At 34.4% G+C, this 24,446-nt stretch overlaps 1 protein-coding gene across 4 annotated transcripts in view; it reads right to left on the bottom strand.

The window, feature by feature from the left end:
* SLCO6A1 (solute carrier organic anion transporter family member 6A1) overlaps positions 1 to 24,446 on the bottom strand; it is a 139,825-nt gene that overhangs the window by 16,650 nt on the left and 98,729 nt on the right. For all 4 annotated transcript variants that reach the window (XM_078005077.1, XM_078005076.1, XM_078005075.1 and 1 more), the window contains 3 exons: positions 22,803 to 22,956; positions 8,879 to 9,066; positions 1,351 to 1,415 (listed from right to left, as the gene is read on the bottom strand). In XM_078005077.1, the coding sequence (XP_077861203.1) occupies positions 1,351 to 1,415; positions 8,879 to 9,066; positions 22,803 to 22,956 (407 nt within the window). The remainder of the gene's footprint in view (positions 1 to 1,350; positions 1,416 to 8,878; positions 9,067 to 22,802; positions 22,957 to 24,446) is intronic.

Here is a 24,446-nt window from a genome sequence, read left to right on the forward strand (position 1 = left end):
TTTTTCAATTGTTCAAGGTTAAAAAAATTGACTACTATTCATTTTTTCCATTTTTTACCATCTTCTTTCAAGCCATCATATGTCTTTGTAACATTAACTCCAAACATGCTTTGGATATGTTGTTTTCTCTATTTGTACTACAAACCCTAGAATCTACTTTAATGTAACTGTTAGCCTTCAACAAAAGCCCCCCTTTTCTTTTCCTCCACATTTATCTCCTGTATTTTTTCTTCTATCAACAGAGTTTCCTTTTACTTTTTATTTTTAAAAATTATTATTATTTTTTTTTTCAGAGACAGAGCCTTGTTATATTGCTGAGGCTGGTCTCCAGCTCCTGGCCTCAAGCCATCCTCCCTCCTCAGCCTCCCAAAGTGCTGGGATTACAAATGTGAGCACTATGCCTAGCCAAGGTTATCTTTTAAATGTAAATCAAATAATATATATCATCTGCTTAAAATTACCTGGCAGAAAAACCCTAAAATATCTGTAGACAGTTTATGTCTATAATATTTAATATCATCTTATTCTCCCTCTCCCATTCAAAAACACATCAACTTCACTGACTCCCTTTCCGATGCAGTAAACTTCCTGCGTGCGGACTGTTTCCTATGCTACCTCTTCCATTACAAATCTCTTATCTAGTTAATCATTGTCCAAAACAAAAACATTATCTAATTTTTCCCAGCTAAAAAAGCTAATATTAATCACTCATGTAGATCTAGCTATAGAATGATGTCTCTGATCCTTAATAGAGTCACACTTAGATTTTTCTACATTTTTTGATTGTATGCCATTCAGTCTTTAATCCATGAACTTAGTAAATCAGGGGCTCTAAAATGGTCATAATGTGCATGTGAAATCTAGTTTTTGCTATTTAAGAAAATCAAAGAAAATAGTACATTACCCTCCAACATTTATTTGTTCTTAGAAACAAATAAATCTTTGAAAACATTAGATTCAGTGTCTTTGGTGATGAAAACATTTAAAAATGTTAGTCTAGGTTAGTGACTTCTGAAGCACATAAGCAATGTAAAGTATTACAAATGTTTTGTATGAGCCTACCAAGCCACTCATATGAGATAATTACTATATTTCAAATCAAATTTGTTGTCTCTTCTGATCAAATATAATATGCATATTTTATTTGATAATTTGATAATTAGAATGAGCTTTGCATTAGGTATTACCTCTTTACATTGTCTCCGAAATTTTGCAAAGCAGTTCCCCCTTTCACTCGCTTTGTGTCATTTACTATTATTTATTTGTAATACTAAATACACATGTAGACATATACACATATTAAAAAAAAAAACCATTTTGATGTAATAAGAGGTTGCCAAAAATCCATACCAAATATTCTCAAAACCACATAGCATACACCCAAGGCCAGAGAACGCAGTTGGACAGGTACAATCCTGAAAGTAAATAGCAATGATATAATCAGTACATCATTGTTGTTAGGACTAATAATGTATGCTAGATTCAAGACTAATCTTTTTTTTTTTTTTTTTTTTTTTTTTTCTGGTGCATCAGTTGTACTAAGAATCTTTAGCCAATTGACAGGCCTGTTAAAGGGCTACAACTCCCCATTTCTCCATATCCTGCCCCCGGCCAGCCAATTCCAAAGGTCCTCGATCTTCCCAAAGAAGGTTTTTATGGCCCAAATCCTCTTCCCCAGCTCCCATTCCTTTGCTGGAAAGACTTAGTACTAGATTTTATACTCACTGGTTTTCATTCTGTCATGTACACCCATTATTCTAGAGTTCTTTTGCCCCTGTGAGATTCACTCTCCACATTTTTCTATCTTGCTCTCTGCCCCGGGAGTCTGAGGTAAATGGACTATATCAGTGGGCTCTTTTGTCTTCTGGTTACTGATTGGGACACTTCTGAATGAGTGAGGAAAGTGAGGTCAAGATCTGTACTCAAAGACTCCTTCCCAGCCGTTACCCAGGCTGACGGTGTTCCATGGGTGAAGGAGTCCTCTCTACAGGACTCCTTTTTCCTTCCCAGCCCTTGTTTCTCTTCGGGCCTGAAGTGGAAGGATACCAGAGATAATGCACTATTACTTGGGATCCTTACACCTTACCTACATTTTAAGTAGTCACTTCATTCAACCTTACTCAAATTGTTCTAATTTGAGGGTGCCTTTCGTGTTTGACCTGTGACTACTACATTCACTATTTAAAAGCTAAAATAAATGAAAAATAACTTTTCCAAATATAAAGAAGGAAGATCTCAGTATTTCCTACTGATCAAACCAAACGTTTGTTTAAAAAAGAAACAAATGTATAACTGTACATATTAGGAGTTTGGAAAATAAATAAAAATACAATTAAAAATAATCTTCGAACATTTAAAAAAGTTAAAAAAATAGGAACTATATTATTAATGGACATTTTAAATAAAAACACTGTTTATTTGCCTTCGAACTTGAACAATAAACTATATTACGACCAATATTTCATCCAACATGATTCTATTTATAAAAATATAGCATATATACAGTATTTTGTAATATTTTGCAAAAAGTGAGGTAATTCTACCCATATCAACCTGGTAAAAATATATATTTCTTCCTCATATATTTACTACTAGAAAAATAAAAGCAAACTAACCAATTCTCAAATGATAACCAAATTTTTAAATAAAAAATAATTTACACTTTCATTATGAGCAGATTCACTAAAGAGAGTTTAAAAAAAAGTCACGTTTTCAAATCACACTTTAGTGTAGTTTTTGATATAAAGTGGAAATGTTGCCTAACTATAATTCAGTGTTCTCCTTTATTTAGCATAAGTAATTTTCTTTTATGTCATATAATATTGGAGCTATCTGAAGCACATATATAGCTGACCATTATTCATAAGTATAATCATTAAGCAGTATTTATGTATCTTCAGTTTGATTGCAAGCGCCTTTTTAACTAACATACAAAACAAGATGAAAAGATTAATAATTTCCAGGATTTTCCAAAATTAGTTCAGTGAATAGCACAAAAATAACTAAGAGATATGTACATAAAACTAAGGTTTTAATGAAAAACTATTGTGCTTTAACAAAAAAGTAAGTATTAAGATTTTTAAATCTAATCTATAATAGAATAGTTAAGGATTTAATGAAATAAACAAACAAAAAAAAATTGTCAATACTCTCCCAACATGTAAAAAGAAGCTTTCACTGTCTTTTATATGGCCTCTAAATTTATATTTTTAGTCCATATCTTTCTTATAAGACATCGGTTCTAAATGTAAGTTGCTGTCTTGCACAAAATTTGTTCTTCCCCTAAAACTTCCCGTTTCAAAAAAAAAAAAAAAAAAAAGGAACCTGTGTTTACGCACTTCTCAAGCCCAGATCTTGGAAAAAGGCATTTTCAAAAAGATCATTTTTTTCTCATTCACCACACCTCATCAGTAGATCCAATATTGCCATTAAAATTTTTTTATATCTCTTTTTTTAATCTCTAATACCACTGCCCAATTTCAAGCCTATAGCTTCATGAAATAAATGAAACAATTTTTCTCCCAATAACCACCCTTATCCCTTCTGTGCATTCTCCATACAAGAACGAAAATGATTTTTTTTTTTTGAGACGGAGTCTCGCTCTGTAGCCCAGGCTGGAGTGCAGTGGCCAGATCTCAGCTCACTGCAAGCTCCGCCTCCCGGGTTTACGCCATTCTCCTGCCTCAGCCTCCCGAGTAGCTGGGACTACAGGCGCCCGCCACCTCGCCCGGCTAGTTTTTGTATTTTTTAGTAGAGACGGGGTTTCACCGTATTAGCCAGGATGGTCTCGATCCCCTGACCTCGTGATCTGCCCGTCTCGGCCTCCCAAAGTGCTAGGATTACAGGCTTGAGCCACCACGCCCGGCGGAAAATGATTTTTTAAAATGAAATTCTGATTATTCTAATGCCTCACATTAGGATCCTTCAGTGGCTTCCCATTGTTCTAAGAATTAAATCTAGAATTGCAAAGAAAATTTAAAATGGTCAGCCTGATCTAATCAGTATTATTTCAAGCCACCTCTCAACTTTTGCCCCCATCACCCTCCTTGCTATGATACGACACACTTACAAAGCTACTTCTCCCTCCAGACTTTTTGCATCTGTTGTTCCCACTGTGTGAAATACTGATCTTCCATCCTTCAGGGTTTGATTCCAATGCAATTTCTTCAGGAACACCCTCCCTGAATCCCCAGAATAAGTTAGACTATCATGTTTAATTTTCTCATTGTGTTTTTCCACATTTTGTTTGGAGTATATTTTAATATTACAATTAAATATTTATTAGTAAAACTACATTTTTTTTTTCTGTCTACCCTGTTACATCTAACATCCATCAGAGGAGCAGAGACCTGATCATTTGTGTTCCTCTTTTATTCCACTTTTTTCCTTAGTGCTCCTCCACTCTCTTGTTTGAATCCACAGTGACTACCACAATTAAGAGACATAAATATGTTAAAATAATGAAGACAGAAGGGAAAATGTTGAAGAATTAGTTTTCTTAATGAGCCACTTGATAGAAAGATACAGATAAATCATGATTCTTTTCTGTTTATACTGACGCCCTTCTCTTCTTCAGATTTCAGCAAATTTCTCAAGAAGAAAAATTATTTTGTCATTCTTAGCCCCAGGTGATCACTGAAAATTCTGCCAGTTTGCTTGTCTTCCACTTGTGACCCCCAACCTGGGCCTAGTGCAGATTGCAAGCATCTGGCGTGCACCAAGAATTTGTCAAGTACCTCAGGGGCAGTTTTAGATGCCCAGTTCACCTCTGCAAGCTTCTGCTCTCTCTGGAATTTTGATCCTTTTAGTCCTTTGCCTCTTTTTGACTTTTATTATTTAACCCGCCTTTCTAGTTGTCCTCTATATGAGTATTGACCTGTTGCAAATCATTGAATGCTATCCCATTTCCGTGGCTTTAATTATCACTTATTTGACAATAATTTAATAATTAATGTGGTTAGCTTTGACTTTTATTGAACTTTTAAAGATTAAACTTTGTTGAATTTGTAATATCATTACATGCTTTGGAAAGCAAAACAATGTAAAGAAGGCACACTGGAGGAATTTGCTTGCTTATATTACTATCCTCTGTTTATCTGCAAATAGGTAAATTTATTTCTGTAAGGTTATCTATATCATATTACATACAATACCATATATGTAGTATACAATGTAATGCCATATAGATAATAGATAATAAAAACCTGAGAAAACACTAAATTTGAAGGAACAGACTGGTTGAATAAATGATTGCACTTCTGAGCAACACAATATTATGCAACTATAAAAAATAAATAGAGAGAATCTCTATGTTTATGTGAAAAGAGATATTAAGAATATATTATTACATTAAAAATCAAAATAGAGAATGGTGAACATAGTTTGCTACCTCCTGTGACGAAAGGATAAAATATAGAGATATACATTTATAGTTATTTGTATATGCATAAAGAAACACTGAAAGTATAAGAAAGACAGTAATTTAAATTGTCATCTTTAGGAGATGGGTTGAAATGGAAATAATTTGGGGAAAAAAATATATCAAGTTACACCAGAACCATTTTTCAACAGTCCATCTTTGCTGCACTTGTTTAAGATTTCACTTTCATTACATATTAAATTCCCACATGAGTTGGGGTTTATTTCTATACTTACTATTTGCTTATAAGTCACTACTTTTTTTTTTTAATTATTGGGACTTTTATGGTGCCTTTTATCTTATGGGGTTAGGCATCAATTATTGTTCTTCTCTGTTTTAGATTCCCAAGCTTACTCTTGCTTATTTTATTTCCATAAGAACTTTAGAATCAGATTATGTAGTTCCACAATTCTACTGGTATTTTCATTATCATGTTAAAATTATAAATTAACTTAAGGAGAATTGATATACTTGTGGTGTTGGCTTTCCTATTCAATCACACAAGACACATCTTTGCTCTTCGTTCAAGTCAGACTGCTTTTGTGTGATATTTGGGTGTGTATGGGGGTGGGGTGGTGGGGGGGGGGTTGTTGTTTCCTTTTATTTTGAAAGTGTTATAGCCTCACAGGAAATTGTAAAATTAGTACAAAGCATGCTGTGTATCTTCTCCCAACTTCTTCCAGTAGTGACATCTTATATAAATGTAACACAATATATACCTTCTGGCTGGTGGGTACTCTGCAGGGTCCTGAGGCAGTACAGGGCATCCCATGTCCACGGGGCTGAGTGTGCTAGCTCAGGTCTCTCTTTCTCCTCTTCCAGAGCCATGAATGCTTCACCCTCATGACCTCATCTAATCCTAATTGCCTCCCAAAAGTTCCACCTCTCAAATACAACAGTCCCATTGTCTACTCTCTTAATACTGTTACAATGTGGATTAAGTTGCAACACGAGTTTCAGAGAGGATCTAGTTATTTTCTTCTGTTCTGTGGCCATGATTATTTCACTTTTAAAGTTTAAACTCATGTAGTTACATTTATATTTTTATCTGATTCACAGTAACTTTTTTCCCCCATGAGTTTTCATTGTCTATAGTAATGTTTGATAATTTTTATTTCATTTGTAGCAGTTATTTGTAATTTTGTACATAGGCAGAATCTTTTCCTGTTCTACTTACTCGTTTTTGAATGAGATACATTTTCTTAAACTTGAGGAAGTTTCCAGGGGTGGAACATGGGCCAAGCTTTGAATCTATAGGTTATCTCTTCTATTGATATAGTAGACTTAAATATGACTCCTATGTGTAGTAACACTTCTCTGCCTCTCCAAATCTGTCCTAGTTCAAAAGAGCTTTTACTGTTAGCCCAGGGTTTCTAAAATCTCTTCACAGTTCTTGCTTTCAGAGGTTATATGCATTCATTTGCAGAAGGGGTATTTCTTGGCTATTTTTGAGGTCTGCCATGTCTGGACCTCCTGGGAAATTTTCAAGCCTCCTTCTCATTCTTTCCTGAGAGATTCTTCCTCAACTTATCTACGTAAGTCCTGTTCCCAGAAGGTCCATATCAAGACCAAACCCTCTCCTTCTGAGCAGAAATATATGTTAGAGATACGTGTGATCTGTCAGTCCTTGGGTCCTCTCTATATTTTCTGTTCCTTATAACATCTTCTGAATCTACAAGCTGGTTTCCAGTCCTGCTTAAATTTTGGCAACACTTATATGCAATTTCAACTTTGTCATTTCTTTGGTCTATATCATAATTGTACTGAAACTATAGTGTGTGTGTGTGTTTTATTCTGTTTATCTCTGTCTAGTTATGGAGAGAAGTGAGATTCAGAACTAAAATTCTAGAATATTACTATCATCTCTTTCATCTCACTGCTGGAAACATTGAATGTTTCAAAGAACACTAACACATAAATGTTCAATATTGTACTGATCATCTTCAGTCTGAGGTTTCTTTTCTTCTTGTATTTCCTATTTTAGTTAATGGAATTATCATTCATTCAGTTCCAAACTAGAAGTCTGGATATAATCCTAGATTTCTCCATATTTTGTACCAGGCATATCAAATTAATAAACCTTACCCTCTTATTTATTTATTTATTTATTTTTTTGGAATCTCACTCTGGCACACAGTCTGGAGTGCAGTGGCATGGATCTTGGCTTATTGCAGCCTCAGTCCCGGGTTCAAGTGATTTTCCTGCCTTAGCCTTCTGAGTAACTGGGATCACAGGCCCTCGTCACAACACCTGGCTAATTTTTGTATTTTTAGTAGAGACGGGATTTCACTGTGTTGGTCAGACTGGTCTCGAATTCCAGACTTCAAGTGATCCATCCTCAACGGTCTCCCAAAGTTCTGGGATTATAGACATGAGCCACCACGCCTGGCCACCACTACTAAATTCCAAGTGCTTTCCTTTTTCTCCAGGTTTTCCCCTCAGCTCTATCTTTCACACTTTTCAAAGCGTTCTATCTAAGATGCCATCTGATCACTTTCGCTCCTGAGGTTTGCAGTTTTCAGTGGTTCCCAGGTGTGTACATAGAATAACAACATTCACGTTAACATGGCAAAGAAGGTCATGTTAACGTGAATTGGGCCCTTACCTAGCTCAAATCTCTTCGTCTCATTCATCATCATGCTATCCTGTCATAGCAAACTTTTTGCCAGGATATTTCACACATTTTTTGGCTTCACTTTCACTGCTCACTTTTCCTGCTAAGGTCTTGCCTCCAGCCTGCTTGTATTATGAGAAATCATTTCTTTATAATTCATTTTCTGGAATAGATCTTATAGTACTTCCAAATCAACTCAGATAGAAATTACCATTTTCCTCTCTTTGTTTCCTGGTCAGCCTATGCAGGCTCTTCATGCCTTAAAGTTTTTTGTTAGCATCTTGAAAAAATAAAATTGAAAATAACAAAAAATTATTCTGCACTATAATACAAATGAATATTAAATGGATTTCATATATTTTGGAAGAACACATAAATAATAAATGGTGGTTATGTTTAGAATAATAATAAAAGTTACACACTGAAATTCTAAAAGTTATTATGCTCCTTTGTTGATGACACTCATGTTTTCTTATAGTCAAATTAACCAATATGGATGAAAATAGTTAATAAATTCCTATAACCAATTATAATGAGTCAACATTATAATCAAATCTGTGTTGAAATTAATATTTTTCCTACATTTATAATGTTTCTATGTGTGTTAAATTAGGTAAATACATTAAGTTAAAGTTAAACAATGTGATTTTTACATACTCTATGCAAATAAACTAGTTAAAAGAGAAATAATCATACACATGAATTGTGACAGTTTAACAACTTTCCCTCTGCATTTGCTACCATGAAACACAGAGGAAATTATTTGCTACAATATTCTAAAATCTTTCCAAAATTACTTTTCTTATATATTAAATAAACAATAATAATGAATAATATATACATACCGCATGATGGTCAAGGCGATTGGTACACCAGAAAAACCAGAAAATACAAGCGTAGAAAAGATAAAAGCAACGAACAAAGGTAATTTATAGCACTTTGCATCACATTTCCCACGTCTGGCATCAATAAAATCACCTTCTTCATCTGCAGTTATTAATCCTTCTTTAATGCAAGAACAATTGTAGTATGTCTGTGAGTATTGAAGACAGGAAACAATCTTTCAGAAAAATAGTCATAAACAAAAGCTCTTATCATAAAATAAGAATTAAATCAATAACTGCAGGGAGACTCGTTAGTTTTATTTCAAAATGTTTTTATATTAAGCCTGCTATGTATTATTTAGAAATGAAACATTAATGATAAATCCGAGGTATTTTACATGGCAAAGAATCTGTGTGTGTGTGTGTGGAAGGCAGTGTGTGTGTGTGTGTGTAATTATAATTACTTAGAAAAAGTTCAGTTAATTTAAGAAATTTTCCTCAAAATATTTATATTCAAATGCATAAGAAATTGTTGGATATATATATTGAGGGAAATTAAAAATAATGTAATGAAAAAATGGAATTTTAGCTGAGATTTAAAATATGGACAGTTACCCAATTGTGAAAGGCTTTGAAACCATACTAAAAAGACTTTATTTTGTATGTAAAAATGACAGGGCTGCTATCCATTTGGGACAACAGACACAATGCCTAGAATCTGTAACATATTCAGGGCCACATAAAATATTTTAATTTTAAAGCATTTTAAAATCAAAGAAAAAATGAGTATAATAATAAATTATATAAAATGAATATATAATGACGAATCCAGCTTGGATTGTATTTTTTTCATAACAATGTGATGTAGATAAAATAATTTCTTTATCATTATTAATTTTTCAGTGAAGAAAGGAGAGCACAAAGGCAGAAGTGTCTAGAGCCAATGAAATTCATACTGTAGCCCTGAATGGAAAGCCAATGAGAATTTGGAGTTGTGGTTGTAGGGTGGATAATTTAAGGCAGATGAATTGGTGACATTTTCTAAGGAGAATTAACCAGAATTTAAAGACACAGAGACCAGTTTGTAATTTATTAATTTATTGGAAATATTCTAAACCACAAAATAAGACAAAGAAAAGAACAACACAATAAATTTAGCAGAAATATTGAATTAGATTTTACTAGTGAAAAAATAAGAGAAATTAAACATAACTTGAATCTGAGTGATTCAGAAAATTATAATTCAGACAAATTTATGTCAGTTTGGTGGGTGAAGTTGCTGAGAGGTTAATACATATGTTAAATAATATAAATACCCAAATATCCAAATATCAATTCCTTCATTCCACCAACTATTTTTTTGAGTGCCTATATGCCAAACATCATTCTAGGTTTTGGGAAAACACAGTAAACAATACTATAGAAACCACTGTTTCGTGTAGGAAACTTTCTATTTGGGGAGACAGGACATTTAAACAAAAAAAAGGAACTTGAGTATTTAATGACAAGTGCTATGGAGAAAATAATAAAACAAGGACAAGTACAGGGAATACTGGGGGGGCTATAGGACAATACTTAACATGATCAGAGAATGTTTCAATGATGAAGTGATATTTGAGCTGAGATCTGAAAAAGGTAAGTGAGTGGACCACATGGTTATCTAAAAGAAATGTTTCAAGTAAAAAAAAAAAGTAACAGTAATTGAAAAGCTTTGTGGTAGAGCTTGCTTGAAAAGTTGAAAGAAAAGCAAGAACAGAACAGGCTGGATCAGAATGAACATGAAGGAGACTAAGAGAAAATAAAATCAGGGTGGTAGGAAAAGGGAGGATTATACAGCTATTGGGCGGCAATTGCAAGAGCAATGTGAAGAACTTTGGTTTTTATTCTTAGTGATTGTGAAGTCATTCGATGGATATATAAATGACATATTTTAAAAGATCATTGTGACTGCTATATTGAGACTTTTGAAATATGTAGGCAAGGGTAAAAGCAGATGGAACAGTTAAAAGTCTATAAAATAAAGTACAAGACAACAGTGCTTGAGAGGCCAGGGTGGTAATCAGAGAAAATGAAAACGGCCAACTTCAGCGTTTACTTTGAAAATAGGTTTGAAAGGATTTGCTGAAGGATTCTAGAGTGAAAATGGTCACCAGAAAGAAAAGGTCATATGGGGAAGGACTTCCTAGGAGAAACTATGACTTTTAGTCAAGGGAGGCAGTCAGTCATCCACAGCTCAGGGAAAGAACCAAGAAAATCAACACCATGATATCACTTGTTTCCCCTGTCTTCCTAATTTTGTATTAGGACTCCTTATCATCTTAACCCAGTCCACAGTCAGAGGGCAAAGGAACTTTCATCCTATAATTCAATCTCCTGGGATATTGAGGAGGGTAGAAAAATGTAAAAAATGAATCTGGAGAACAGACGAAAGATATCTAGCACAACAAATAGTTGTAGGCCAGACAATCTTTTAGCCATACAAGATGGCTAAAAGGAGAAATAAAAAAATGCAACAAGGGGTTCATGAACAGATTATGGAATCAGAAGATACTGGGCTCTAAAAGGGCTGAAGAACTAAGGAGTCCACGTACTAGATAAAGTGAGCTGAAAGAAAAGAAGTTGTAGATCAATAGTAGAATAATTGAAATTGAGATCATGAAAGGAGTAAAGTCGTTGTAAAGGCCTAGGGTATGACCATGGAGGGACATTGCATGAGGTAGAGTGCAAACAAGATTACCAGGAAAGAATATGTCAAGGAATTATAGGGTTAGAGAATTAGAAAGAGCCTCAAGATGAATTTGCAGATTAGAGAGAATGCCAGTGAACCAGGGCCTAAAATCCTCGAGGAATGGGGGGAGGAAGAATCCTTGAGTCTGAGAATGACTGTAACAAAAAGGATAGTAGAAGTAATGCCTGCTCAAGTAAGTTTCAATGATGGAGAATTGGGAAAAAGTAAAGGGAAAATGGTATGAAAGTACTAATGAGTGTCTTAGCTCACTTTGTGTTGCTATAACAGAATGTCACAAACTGGGTAATTTATTTCTTATAATTCTGAAGGCTGGCAAGTTTAATATGAAGGTGGTGGCATCTAGTGAGGGCCTTTGTGCTGCATCATCTCATGACAGAAAGCAAAAGGATAAGAGAACAGGAGCATAAGAGAGGGCCAATCTGTTTTTATAGCAACCCACAATCACAATAACAAACCCGATCCTGCAATAATGGCATTAATCCCTTGATGAGGACAAAGCCTAATCACCTCTTAATGATCCCACCTGTTAATGCCATCACAATGACAGTTACATTTCAATGACTTTTTTTCTTCATTTAAATTGGAACACCATGAAAAAAACTTATAAAATATCAACTTTTGCAAATGGCTTGCAAGCCATTGTTAATTACTATATAATGTTAGTTTCTAAGTTACTAATATAGGCCCAAAGTCCTCTACACACAATTTTCAAGTCGAGAGCACTCTGAAAACCAAAGAGTTTTCTTTGTAGCTTATTTGATGAAAAAATACGACCCAGAATAATGTAAAGCTATTTAATGTTTTCATTTCTCTCTCTAAATGAGAATATCACAAGTGTTGGTATAGAAATATTAATGTTCGATTACAGTTGCTGCTCTGCTGAGTGTGGAATATGATATACAATGATTATGTACTATATTTCTTTTTAAAATCCAACAATTGAGATATTTGAATTCAAGAATTTTGGATAAAAGCTTGTGAGCCTTGAACAGGAGTATTTTTCTTACCCAAATGTACTGTCTCAGCTGAGAGGACGTGAGTAGTCTCTACACAGTTACAAGAGCAGAGTAATGGTGATGAAAGTACAGTGCTAACTTAAACATCATTACTTTTCATTATAAAAATAATTCATGACCACTGAAAATATTTTTAAGATATTTTCATTTTTAAGAAAAATGAAAAAAGTAAAAATAGTTAAGTCCCCAAAGATGGATATTATCTTAAAGCATTTTTTTCATTTTCTAAGATATCATGTTAAATAAAAGAACAAAGTGCATAAAAATATGTATGATATGCTCCCATTTGTATAGAAAAGGCTCTATATGCTTTAACATGTATATTTCTATAATGATGCATAAAAAGAGATAGTAAAATTTGTTGCTTCTGAATATGAGCACAAGGTATCAATGGCCTGTGATAGAAAAGAGACATATTTAACAGTACAGCTTAAACTATTTGAATTATTTACAATGAAAAACTACTACTTTATCCCAAAAAAGATGTAAATTTAAAGTAGCGTTTTATGATTATTCATCTGACAAATATTTATTAAGCATCTGCAGAGAAACAGGCAGTAATCTAGATACTGCAAATAATAGTGAAACAAAGAGACAAATTTCCTAACAAGTACAGTATAAAATCAAGATTTTTAATTGAATTTTATATTACACATATACTTTTTTCCTATTTTTCTACTTATTTTTTCTAATTATTTTTCTACTTTTTATTTTTCTTATTTTTTGACTAGTCATCTCTGAAAGGTTCATATTATTCTTTCAAGTACATATGTCACCATTTACATAAACTCATTCCTACAACTTGCCAATTTATTTCCTTCTGAGTTTTAAAGTATTACTTAGATGTCCAATATCTATTTTATTTTCTTGGAATTGAGACTCACTACAGAAAATACTGCATCTAAGAACATCAGCATTTTAAATGTTGTTTGATATGTATCCCCAAATTGCTTAAGAATGTAATTTAGGCTGGGCATGGTGGCTCACGCCTGTAAACCCAACACTTTATGACACTGAGGCAGGCAGATCACAAGGTCAAGAGATCGATACCAGCCTGGCTAACATGGTGAAACCCCATCTCTACTAAAACTACAAAAAATTAACTGGGCCTGGTGACAGGCACCTGTAGTCCCAGCTATTTGGGAGGCTGAGGCAGGAGAATGCCATGAACCCAGGAGGCGGAGCTTGCAGTGAGCCAAGATTGCACCACTGCTGTGCCACTGCCCTCCAGCCTGGGCAATGGAGCAAGACTTCATCTCAAAAAGAAAAAAAAAAAATGTATTTTAAAAGTTTATAACACCAGAAACATATAAGATTATGTGTTAATTTGAACTATCAACATTTTTAAATTTATCACATTTAAAAAGAGAAGGGAGTACTCTGTGTTGTTTTTATTTATGTTTTAATTTTAGAGTTAAATATTATTTTCATAAACTTGGTATTACTATAATGGATTTCTGTACACAATGTTTGTATAAAATGTTAGACTATTAGAGGCATAAAAAAATCCAAGTTTTGTGGGAGAACACTAGAGAATGTATACCTGTGCTGTATTACCTATAGAGTAAAGAAGCAACTACTCAACTAGCATCGCAGAAATTAAACCAAAGAGCAAGGATGAAAAGAGAGAAGTAAGTTCTACATTTGATGAAACAATAAAACAGCCACAACTTTAATTCAAAACATATGAAAAATGTCACCTAAATAAAAAGAAAATACACATAACTCCATACACTGGAGGTATCTCACAGAATTCTCCAACATGGGAACATTAATTTATTGTATTGTTATTTGTTATATTTATTGTATATTTATTATTTATTGTATTATTATTTATTGTATTATTATCTGTTATGCAATTTTACAGCATTTAAAATAATTAGTGAGAGTCCCTTTTCTGACATGATTTAAGTCCTCCAAGTCTCATCCCTCCAACTGATTACAAATCAAAACTCTGGTTAAAATATGCAAAAAGTAACTAACTATAGAAGTTCTAAATGAAAGAAAACCAGCTGAATTGTGGAGGAGAAGAGAAAGATATTGGGGTAGAAAAAGGCATTTAAATTAAAAATTGCTGAAAACTACCCAAATTTGGTGAAAATATAAATTTATGGATTCAAAAAGTTCAGTGAATTACAAACAGGATAAACTCAAAGAAAACCAAACCATCATACTAATGAAAAGCAAAATTAAAAAAAAATACTGAAAATAGCTAGATAAAACAATATATATTATATATAAGTAAATCAATTATTTGAATCACCGTAGATGTATCTTCAGAAACCCTGGGTGCTGGAAGACAGAGAAGCATCATATTTACAGTGTTGAAAGAAAATAATGATCACCCCAGAATTCAATGTCTAGTGAAAATATACTTCAGGAATGAAGGCAAGACAAAGATATCTTAAGTTAAAAGAACATTAAGAGGATGTCACCAGCCTACCTTCTTTACAAGAAATGCCAAAATAAGTTCTTCAAACTTAAGGCAAATGATGATGCTGAGTGAAACTCACATCTTCATGAATGATGAATATTAAATTTCTGGGTAAATATAAGACTATATTATTTTCATAAGATATTTTAAGTATGGCTATTTTTTAAACAAGTCATAATATTATCTATCACAAATTTGAACATATGTATAGCTATAAGACATGTTACAAACTGCAACATAAGTGTTACTGGGGAGAAGTAAAAGTACATATATGGTGAGTTTTATACCTATATGGTTTTATATTATACTATGTTCTATAATATTAATTCTAAATAGACTGTGAAATGTTATATAATCTAAGAGCCATCAATTAAAAATCAATTCAAAGAGATAAAACAAGATATCAAGGTATACTAAAATGAAATAGCAAAGTGGATTCAATTCCAATAATAAAATTGGCAGGTAGATCTAAACTCAGCCATATTGATAACTCTATTAAATATAAATAATTTTTGAACTCCAATTAAAAGACAGAATAACAGAATTGGAGAAAAGGTAAACCCATACTTACTCTATGCTGGCTACAGGAGACAGTCTAAACGTAAAGACACAGATAGGTGGAAAACAAAAGAATAGAAATAAAATATACCATAAAAATAGCAAAATAATGTTATAATAATGATTTAATATCATGCAAAATACACTTCAAGACAAAGAATATTATTATCAGAGATGAAAAGGAAACTTTTAGAAAAATGGATGGTTCATCAAAAAGATGTGACAATTACTAATATGTAGGCATATAACAGAACCTACACATTAATAAATACACAACACAAAAATAAAAAAAGAAATAGACAATTATACAACTATATTAGGTATTTTTCAAACACAGTGTTCGGAATTTAACACAACATTATAAGCCACACAAAGTGACATGAAAAACTGACTTAAAATTAGAGAAAAATAAACAATATAAGTAGATTCATAGGTGACCTAGATAGCAGAGTTAATAGTAAGAATGTTAAAATAGTTATGATTAATATGCTCCAGAAAGTACGGGAGACAAATGAATAATGTAGCTTAAATTATGTAGAATTTCACCAGAGATTTATATTCTAAAAAAAAAAACATTAATACTAGAACTAAAAAATACAAGCGAAATTAGAACCTCAGAAAATGGGTTTAACAGCAGAGCAGACACTGTGAAATAGAGGATTCGTAACTGGAAGATAGATGAACAGAAAATATCCATATTTAAATAAACAGATGAAAAGGGATATAAAAGAGAAAAAGTGGCAAAAGATTATGGAACAGAAGTGGAAATGACTATTTGTAGTCTGGGTTAAGCAGAATTCCAAAATAGCACCCAAGATTCTCTCCCTCTGTTGTGTATATCCTACATAATCCCTAGGACTGTAAGTTGATAAGGAAGCAAAAGGCATGACTCAACTCCATAGGTGGGGGCTCAAACATTGGACCAAATTGAGGACTAGCTAAAACAGGGACAGGGTGAAGCAGCTTTCCGTAAGACATGTCCACCAGTGTGCCATGTCAGTTTACCATTGCCATGGCAACAATAGTAGTTACCACCCCTTTCCATGGCAATGACCCAACATCCCAGTTACCCCTCATCCTTTTCCTAGAAATTTCTGTATAATCTACCCCTTAATCAGCATGCAATTAAAGTGGATATAGATATACCTGCAGACCGGCCTCTGAGCTGTTACTGTGGGCACATTGCCTATTGGGTAGCCCCACTGCACAAGGAGTAGTACCTCTCTGCTGCTACTGTACACCAGTGCTTCAATAAAAGTTTCTGTGTAATAGCGACCTTTAATGACGCCCTTGAATTCTTTCCTGGGCAAGGCCAAGAACCTTCCTGGGCTAAGCCCCAATTTTGGAGCTCATCTGCCTGCATCAATCTGTTTTACTCAATTATATTCTATGGCATAGTTTAAGAAAGGAAAACTATCGTGGATAAACCTCACCTAATTAGGTGAGAATTAAAATGTACTAAGCTCCTCTTGAAATCAGAGATACAAAATATACAATGTAAGGGAGATTCTCTGTTGCTAACACTGAAGATGGAGGGAGTCATTTGTGAAAGAATGTGGGTGGCCTATAAAAGCTAATACTGGCCTCCAACTGACAGCTAGCAAAAAAAATTAGAGCCTTGTTTTTTTAACCCAAGGGAACCAAATTTGGTCAATAACCTGAAGAAACTTACAAGTGAACTCTTTCCAAGGCCCTCCAGAAAGAGCACAACTCAGCCATCACCCTGATTTCAGCTTGTGAGACTTGGAGCAGAGGATCCAGTCATGCATAGCATGTCTGGATTGCTGACCTTAGAATTGAGAGCTAATAAATGAGTGTTATTCAAATCCACTAAAACTGGGGTACAATAATCCCCCCTTATCCATGGGAAATACATTCTAAGATCCCTGTATGTCCGAAACCATGAATAGAACTGAACCCTATATCTACTCTTTTTTTTCCTATACATACATACCTATAATAAAGTTTAATTTATAAATTAGTCACAGTAAGAGATTAACACTATTAATAAAATAGAACAATTATAGCAATACTGCAATAAAAGTTATGTGAAGATTCTCTCTCTCTCTTTCTCTCTTCTGTGTCTCCCAAAATGTTTTAATATTTTCAGACCATAGTTGATTGCAGGTCATTTAAATTACGGATGCAGGGGCTACTGCAGTTTATTATGTAGCAATAATAAACTAATACATAGTTCCCAAAAATACAGGAAAGAGAGAGAGAGGTTAATAGCTAAGAAGTTTTCAACTGATAGACAAGAATCCACAGACTCAAGATACTCTGTGAAACCCAAGCAAAATAAACATAATCAAAGCCACATCTATATACATCAAAGGAAAACATCTAAACAAAGAGAAAATCCCAAAGCATCCAGAAACAGAAGGCAACATATGGTGTCTTTTAAATGTTGGTGGTGGGGGGAATGAAGAGTGGGGGGAATCACTGCCAATCTAAAATTCCATACCCAGTGAAAACAGTGTTCAAAATGAAGGTGAAATAAAGTTCTTCAGGCAGAAGAAAAATAATTCCAGATGAAACAATGGAAATGCAAGGAAAAGGGTAAATATAAGTCAATATTGACTGTACGAAAGCCAAATTATAATAGCATATTTCATTTAAAACATATAAAAATACATATTAAAAATAGCACAAAGATAGTGGGTCAGTAAATAAAATTAAAATATTCCAATGATATTTAAGCTGAATGAGAACCTGAAGCCTTGCTTCCTATAATCCTTAATCCTTTGGATATGATTTACTTTCCTCTTCAGAGATAAATAGAATGAAGTTTCTGTTGAACCTCTGGAAGAATATTCATATTGCTATTTTATAATGAAAACTATATCAGCTACTGAAAGGAATCAGTCTGCGGAGATCACAAAAAAAAAAGCCCATGATTTCTTTAATATCTATATAAAGAAATTTGAAGATCTTTGGAAGCATGGATAAGAAGAATACATGTGGTTCTCAATGAGGAAAAGCTCCCCAGGAATATTATCAATATCAACAGCAGGTATGTATTTTCAGTTTTAGTACAGCTGCACTTTTTCTAGAGAAACCTAAAAATCGTTAGAGGTATAGTATTTCCTACTACTCCTCTCACAAACTTTTGCATAAACTTCATTGAAGAGCATCTAATTTTGACTTATATTGGCCCTGATCGTATTTTGAATAGGAACATTTAATCAGAATTTTTTCACACTTGTCATATTTTCATTGAGAAAATATTTTTCAAAGGGGATTCCATTAACAGCATATAGGTACTTGATCATTTTTTGTATAGTGTATCTTATTTTAATTTTTATTTTGTTGAGATTATTTTTATTGGTATCGATCTTTTCCCATTTGAAATTGATGCTTATTCTATCCATTAATCAGTTCCATCCATATCACATTTTACTAACAGCTTCTACTTTGTAGGTTTTGTATCAAAGCCATTTTTTTCTAGCAAGGCTAATTGTCTTACTAGGCAATTTCTGACATATTGATTTTATTCTTCTTTCAGTTTTCATTAAGTATCAAATGTTATCACACAGTTTGAGTGACTATTTTGTGGATTATTTCTATCACTATTATTCCTCATAAATTAATTACTCCTTAGAGAAATATATATTAAAAAAAAACTATGAAGAGTTTCATTAAATAAATAAAGTCTCTAAAGGAGATTCCCTAGAAAAAAGGAAGCAGGGGTTGGAGCTATATCCTTGATGGAATGTTTAGCTCTTGAATATTCCATGGAATCAAAACATCAAGGTCAAACAGTTTTACTGTATACTGTGATGACATAGTGAGCATTTAAAAATAATTTACTTATAGCAAAATAAAATGAAGGAGAGGAAGTGGTGTTATGGGATCTTTGGGATGTCACTTTGGAGGCCAGAAATCTCTGTAGTTAATGTGCCTTTGCCCAAGTTCTTATCCTGTGCCCAGGAAGAATGAGGTAGGCAGACAAGTGGAAGGTTAACAAGAAGGAGAGGAGCTTTATTGAGTATTACAACAGCTCAGAGGAGAATTGCAGTGGGTAGCTCCTCTCTGTAGACAGGTTATCCTGTCCAGTATTCAGCTCTCAGCAGAGAGGAGTCCCTCGAGAGGGTTGCTCCTCTCTGCAACTGGTCATCCCCATGTCTGCAGCTCTAAGCAGAGAGGGTAGCTCCTCTCTGTAGCTGTTCATCCTTCATTGCTCCATCCTCTGCCTGCTCTGGCTGATCCCTGGGCTTTTATGGACCTCAGAGGGGAGGTAGTGCATGCTGGTTTGTCCATGGGTGGCCATGGGCAGACCAGAAAAGGCACCACACCTCTTTGTTGCTCTCTCCCATTCTCGAAGACTAGTCAGAGCAAGGAAAGATAAACAGAATTTTCAAAGAATGGATCCATGCTTCTGTGCTATTTAAAAGGTGAAAGTTGGAGTAGATAGTCCATCATTTAGTTAAAAGCTTATTTATGCAACTTGGGATATTAAAAAATTAACCTCAACAAGTGGTAGAGTGGTCAACTGTTCTCCATGACAGAAGAAGAAAATGTGTTAGCAGGGTGGCAGAAAGCCCAGAGAAATAAGGGATTCGGATGGTAATGGCCCCACAGATGAGCACACAAGGGAATTTTAAAATAGTCTCAATTTACATAAATGCCAAAGGCAAACAGAAATAACATATATTCAAGTCACATATGTTATTGCCCTGTAAAACTCTAACTAACTCTCTCACTTTCCTGGATGTACTAACAAAAGCATACAAGTTAGGGTGACTTCTGATAAACCATAGGACTAATTTCCACATCTAAATTAATGTGGAGCAGAAAGAGAGAAACAGCAAAAAGATAGAGAGTAAACAATTTGAATTCTTCAGTAGGAGAAAAAACTCAGTGAAAGGTGACCAAAAGGATAGTATTCATCTATCTCTAGGTGTGTAAAAGATTGTGGCTCAAGGTTTCAGGAGATTGGGTGCTGCTGTAAAGTAGCATAGAGCTAAGACAAACTACATAGGGGAAGGTTCTCTCAGGCTGTTTCATTCAACTTTGCTATGGCAAGAGGTAGATAAGAGTTCCTCATTGCTTTAAAACAATAAAGTTGGGATGATGTAATATGTGTGTGTGTGTGTGTGTGTGTGTGTGTGTGTGTGTGTATGTTGCTGTTGTTTGTTTTTATGAGATGTGTTCTCACTCTGTCACCCAGGCTGGAGTGCAGTGGCACAATCATGACTCACTGCAGCCTTGACCTCCCAGGCTCAGGCAATCCTCCCACCTCAGCTTCCCGAGTACCTGGGACTACAGTCATGCACCACTATGCACAGTTAATTTTTGTATGTTTTGTAGAGACAGGGTTTCGCCATGTTGCCCAGGCTGGTCTCAAACTCCTGGGCTCAAGTGATGCACCCTCTTAGGCCTCCCAAAGTGCTGGGATTATAGGAATGAGCCACTACACCTGGCCCCATAGATGTGTTATTGTGTTATTCAGGACTAAGCTCCGATTTTTTTTTTTTTTTTTTTTTTTTTTTTTTTTGAGACAGAGTCTCGCTTAGTCGCCCAGGCTGGAGTGCAGTGGCGCGATCTCGGCTCACTGCAAGCTCCGCCTCCCGGGTTCACGCCATTCTCCTGCCTCAGCCTCCCGAGTAGCTGGGACTACAGGCGCCCGCCGCCTCGCCCGGCTAATTTTTTGCATTTTTAGTAGAGACGGGGTTTCACAGTGTTAGCCAGGATGGTCTCGATCTCCTGACCTTGTGATCCGCCCGCCTCGGCTTCCCAAAGTGCTGGGATTACAGGCGTGAGCCACCCCGCCCGGCCGCTCTGATTTTTTTTTTAATCTTGCCCAAACTCCTATCTAATGGATCTGGGGAGACATGCCTTTCAAACCATAAATTCTCATCAGATGGGTTTTATTTAACCCATATATCGTGACTAACTTTCCAATCTGACTCTGGCATAACATTAGGTGACAAAGAAGAAAATCAAAATATTTTACCTCAAAACATATTTCTTTGCCATATTTTGAAATGGTCCTGCAAAGCAGTCCTTTGTGGCGGGGGGGGGGGGGGGGGGGGGGGGGATTTGCATCTGTAAAGAATCTCTATTAACATAACAAATAACGTAACATTTCTTCGGGGCCTTTCTAATCCTGAAGAGGTTAACTGAGAGTCTATCGCCTTTTAAAAGGTCTGAATAGGAAACATTTGTCATCTGTTGTCTCTAAGGGCAGCCACTATGAGACTTCAAAAGAACCTTGGTCTCCACAATCTTTTTTCTTAACCTGGACATTTCCTTTCTATTGATCCCAAGTCTTTAGACAAACTCAACCAATTACCAACAAGAAAATGTTTAAATTTACTTATAGCCTGGAAGCCCCACCCCAAAACCCTACCCCAACTACCACTCTCCCCTCCCCTGTCTTCAAATTGTTCTGCCTTTCTGGATCAAACCAACGTATTTCTCAAAGGTATTTGATTGATGTTTCATGCCTCCCTAAAATGTATAATACCAAGCTTCACTGTGACCACCTTGGGCACACTTTCTCAGGATCTCCCAAGGTGTCACAGGCCATGGTCACTCATATTTGGCTCAGAATAAATCACTTCAAATACAGAGTTTGACTCTTTTCATTGACATTTTAATTTAGGAATGTCTCTTTCACTCCCAATTTCCATAAGCTCTTTGTATTGCGGCAATATAAAACAAATTTTTGGCCAGGCACGGTGACTCACAGCTGTAATCCCAGCACTTTTGGAGGTGAGGCCAAGGCAGGTGAATCACTTGAACTTAGGCATTCTAGACCAGCTTGGGCAGTGTGGCAAAACTCCATCTCTAAAAAAATTACAAAAATTAGCTGGGTGTGGTGGTGTGCACCTGCAGTTTCAACTATCCTGTAGGCTGAGGTGGGAGGATAGCTTGAGCCCAAGAGGTGGAGGTTGCAGTGAGCTGGGATCTTACCACTGCACTCCAGCCAGGGTGACAGAGTCAGACCTTGTCTCAAAAAATAAACACACACCAAAAAAACCCACAAATTTTATTTTCTTGTCTTTAACATGTAAAAGGGGAAAATAAGAAAAAATAGGTTTTATAGAGAGTTGGAAGAAAAATGTTAATAGCATTTACAAGTTGAACATTTCACTAAAGAGGAAGAAGCATAAAAAATAATAGTTATAATATAATGAAAATATAAATGTATAACAAAACATAATAATTATAAAAACTAATTACCTTTTTTCGGGTTAGTGCTTTAGAATACATACACCCTGCAAAGCAGGGAGAAAAGTATTCGATATCATCTCTTCCACATATAGAAGAATAAACTGAAGATGAGCATCTACATTTTTCATTGCAAGGAGCCGTGAGGTTTCCCAACTGCCCTTCTCTATAGAAACAAGATGGAATGTAATCATATTACCATTATTTTATAATTATTGAAGCAAATGTCAAGATATCAGTGAGATCCATAAAATATGCTTATTGAAATAATTTCTTTTTTTAACAGCTTTACTGAGGTCTGAGGTACAATAGACTGCACATACTAAGATTAAAATTTGAAAATTTTTGATATATGTATACACTTGTGAAATCATCACCAAAATCATGCCAACAAACATAATAATCAAAAGTTTATTTATAACAAATATAATAATAAAAAAACCCCAAAAGTTCCTTGTGCCCCTTTATAATTTCCCCACTCCTTGGCATACACTGATCCACTTTCTGTTACTATTCATTTGTTTGAATTTCCTAAGAGTTTATGAAATAGAATCATAAAATATGTCAAGTTTCTTTGGCTTCTTTCATACAGCTGGTCTTTATTTGATCTTTGTATGGCATATGCTTCCATGTCTCTTGGATAAATATTAAGAAATAGAATATTTGCATCAATAAAGTGAGCGCGGTAGGCGTTCACTTAACTTTTTAAGAAACTGTCGGTTTTTTAGAACTGTTGTGACATTTCATATTTCCATCAGCAGTGTATAAGAGTTTCGTTTGTTCTCCTCACCACCACTTGGTATGGTCTCTTTTTAAAAAAATGTTAGACATTTTAACAGGAGTGTAGTAGTTTCATATTTGGGGTTTTAATAAGCATTTTGCTAGTGAGAAATGATGTTGATAATCTTTCCATATATTTATTTTCAATCTGTACTTTTTATTAAATATCTGTTCCAATCATTTGCCCATTTTGTTGGATTGCTTACTTTTTAATATTCTGGAAGTAATTTTTTTGTTAGATATATGATTTTCCAATAGTTTTGCACATTATATGGCTTGCTTTTTCATACCATAAACAAGTTCTCTCAAACAGTAGTTTTTAAATTTTTGACAAGTTTCAATTTATTAATTCTTTTTTTTTTTTTTTTGGATTATGTGTTTGGTGTCACATCTAAAAGATACTTGCCAAATGCAAAATCAAAAATATATTCTCTTATATTTTTGGAGTTTTATATTTTATATTTTCATCTATAATCCATTTTGAACTATTTTATGTGGTACAAGATGTGAATTAAGTTTATTTGCATATAGACATCTAATTATCCAGAATAATTTGTTAAAATTATTGGAACAACATAAAATTGCCCACTTTTAGCAGTCCTATTCAAAATAGTACTGGAAGTCCTAGCCAGAGCAACCAGGAAAGAAAAAGAAATAAAAGGCTTCCAAATTGGAAAAGAGAAAGTCAAATTATCCCTGATCATTGATGATACAATCTTAGATCTAGAAAAACCTAAAGACTCCATCAAAAATCTCTTAGATTTGATAAATGAATCCAGTAAAGTTTCAGTGTAGAAAGTTAACATACAAAATTAGTAACGTTTTTATACACCAATAAAAATCTAGCTGAGAACAAAATTAAAAAGGCAAGCAAGG

The sequence above is a fragment of the Macaca mulatta genome, chromosome 6 (genome assembly GCF_049350105.2).
Source record: "Macaca mulatta isolate MMU2019108-1 chromosome 6, T2T-MMU8v2.0, whole genome shotgun sequence".
NCBI classification, from domain to species: Eukaryota; Metazoa; Chordata; class Mammalia; order Primates; family Cercopithecidae; genus Macaca; species Macaca mulatta.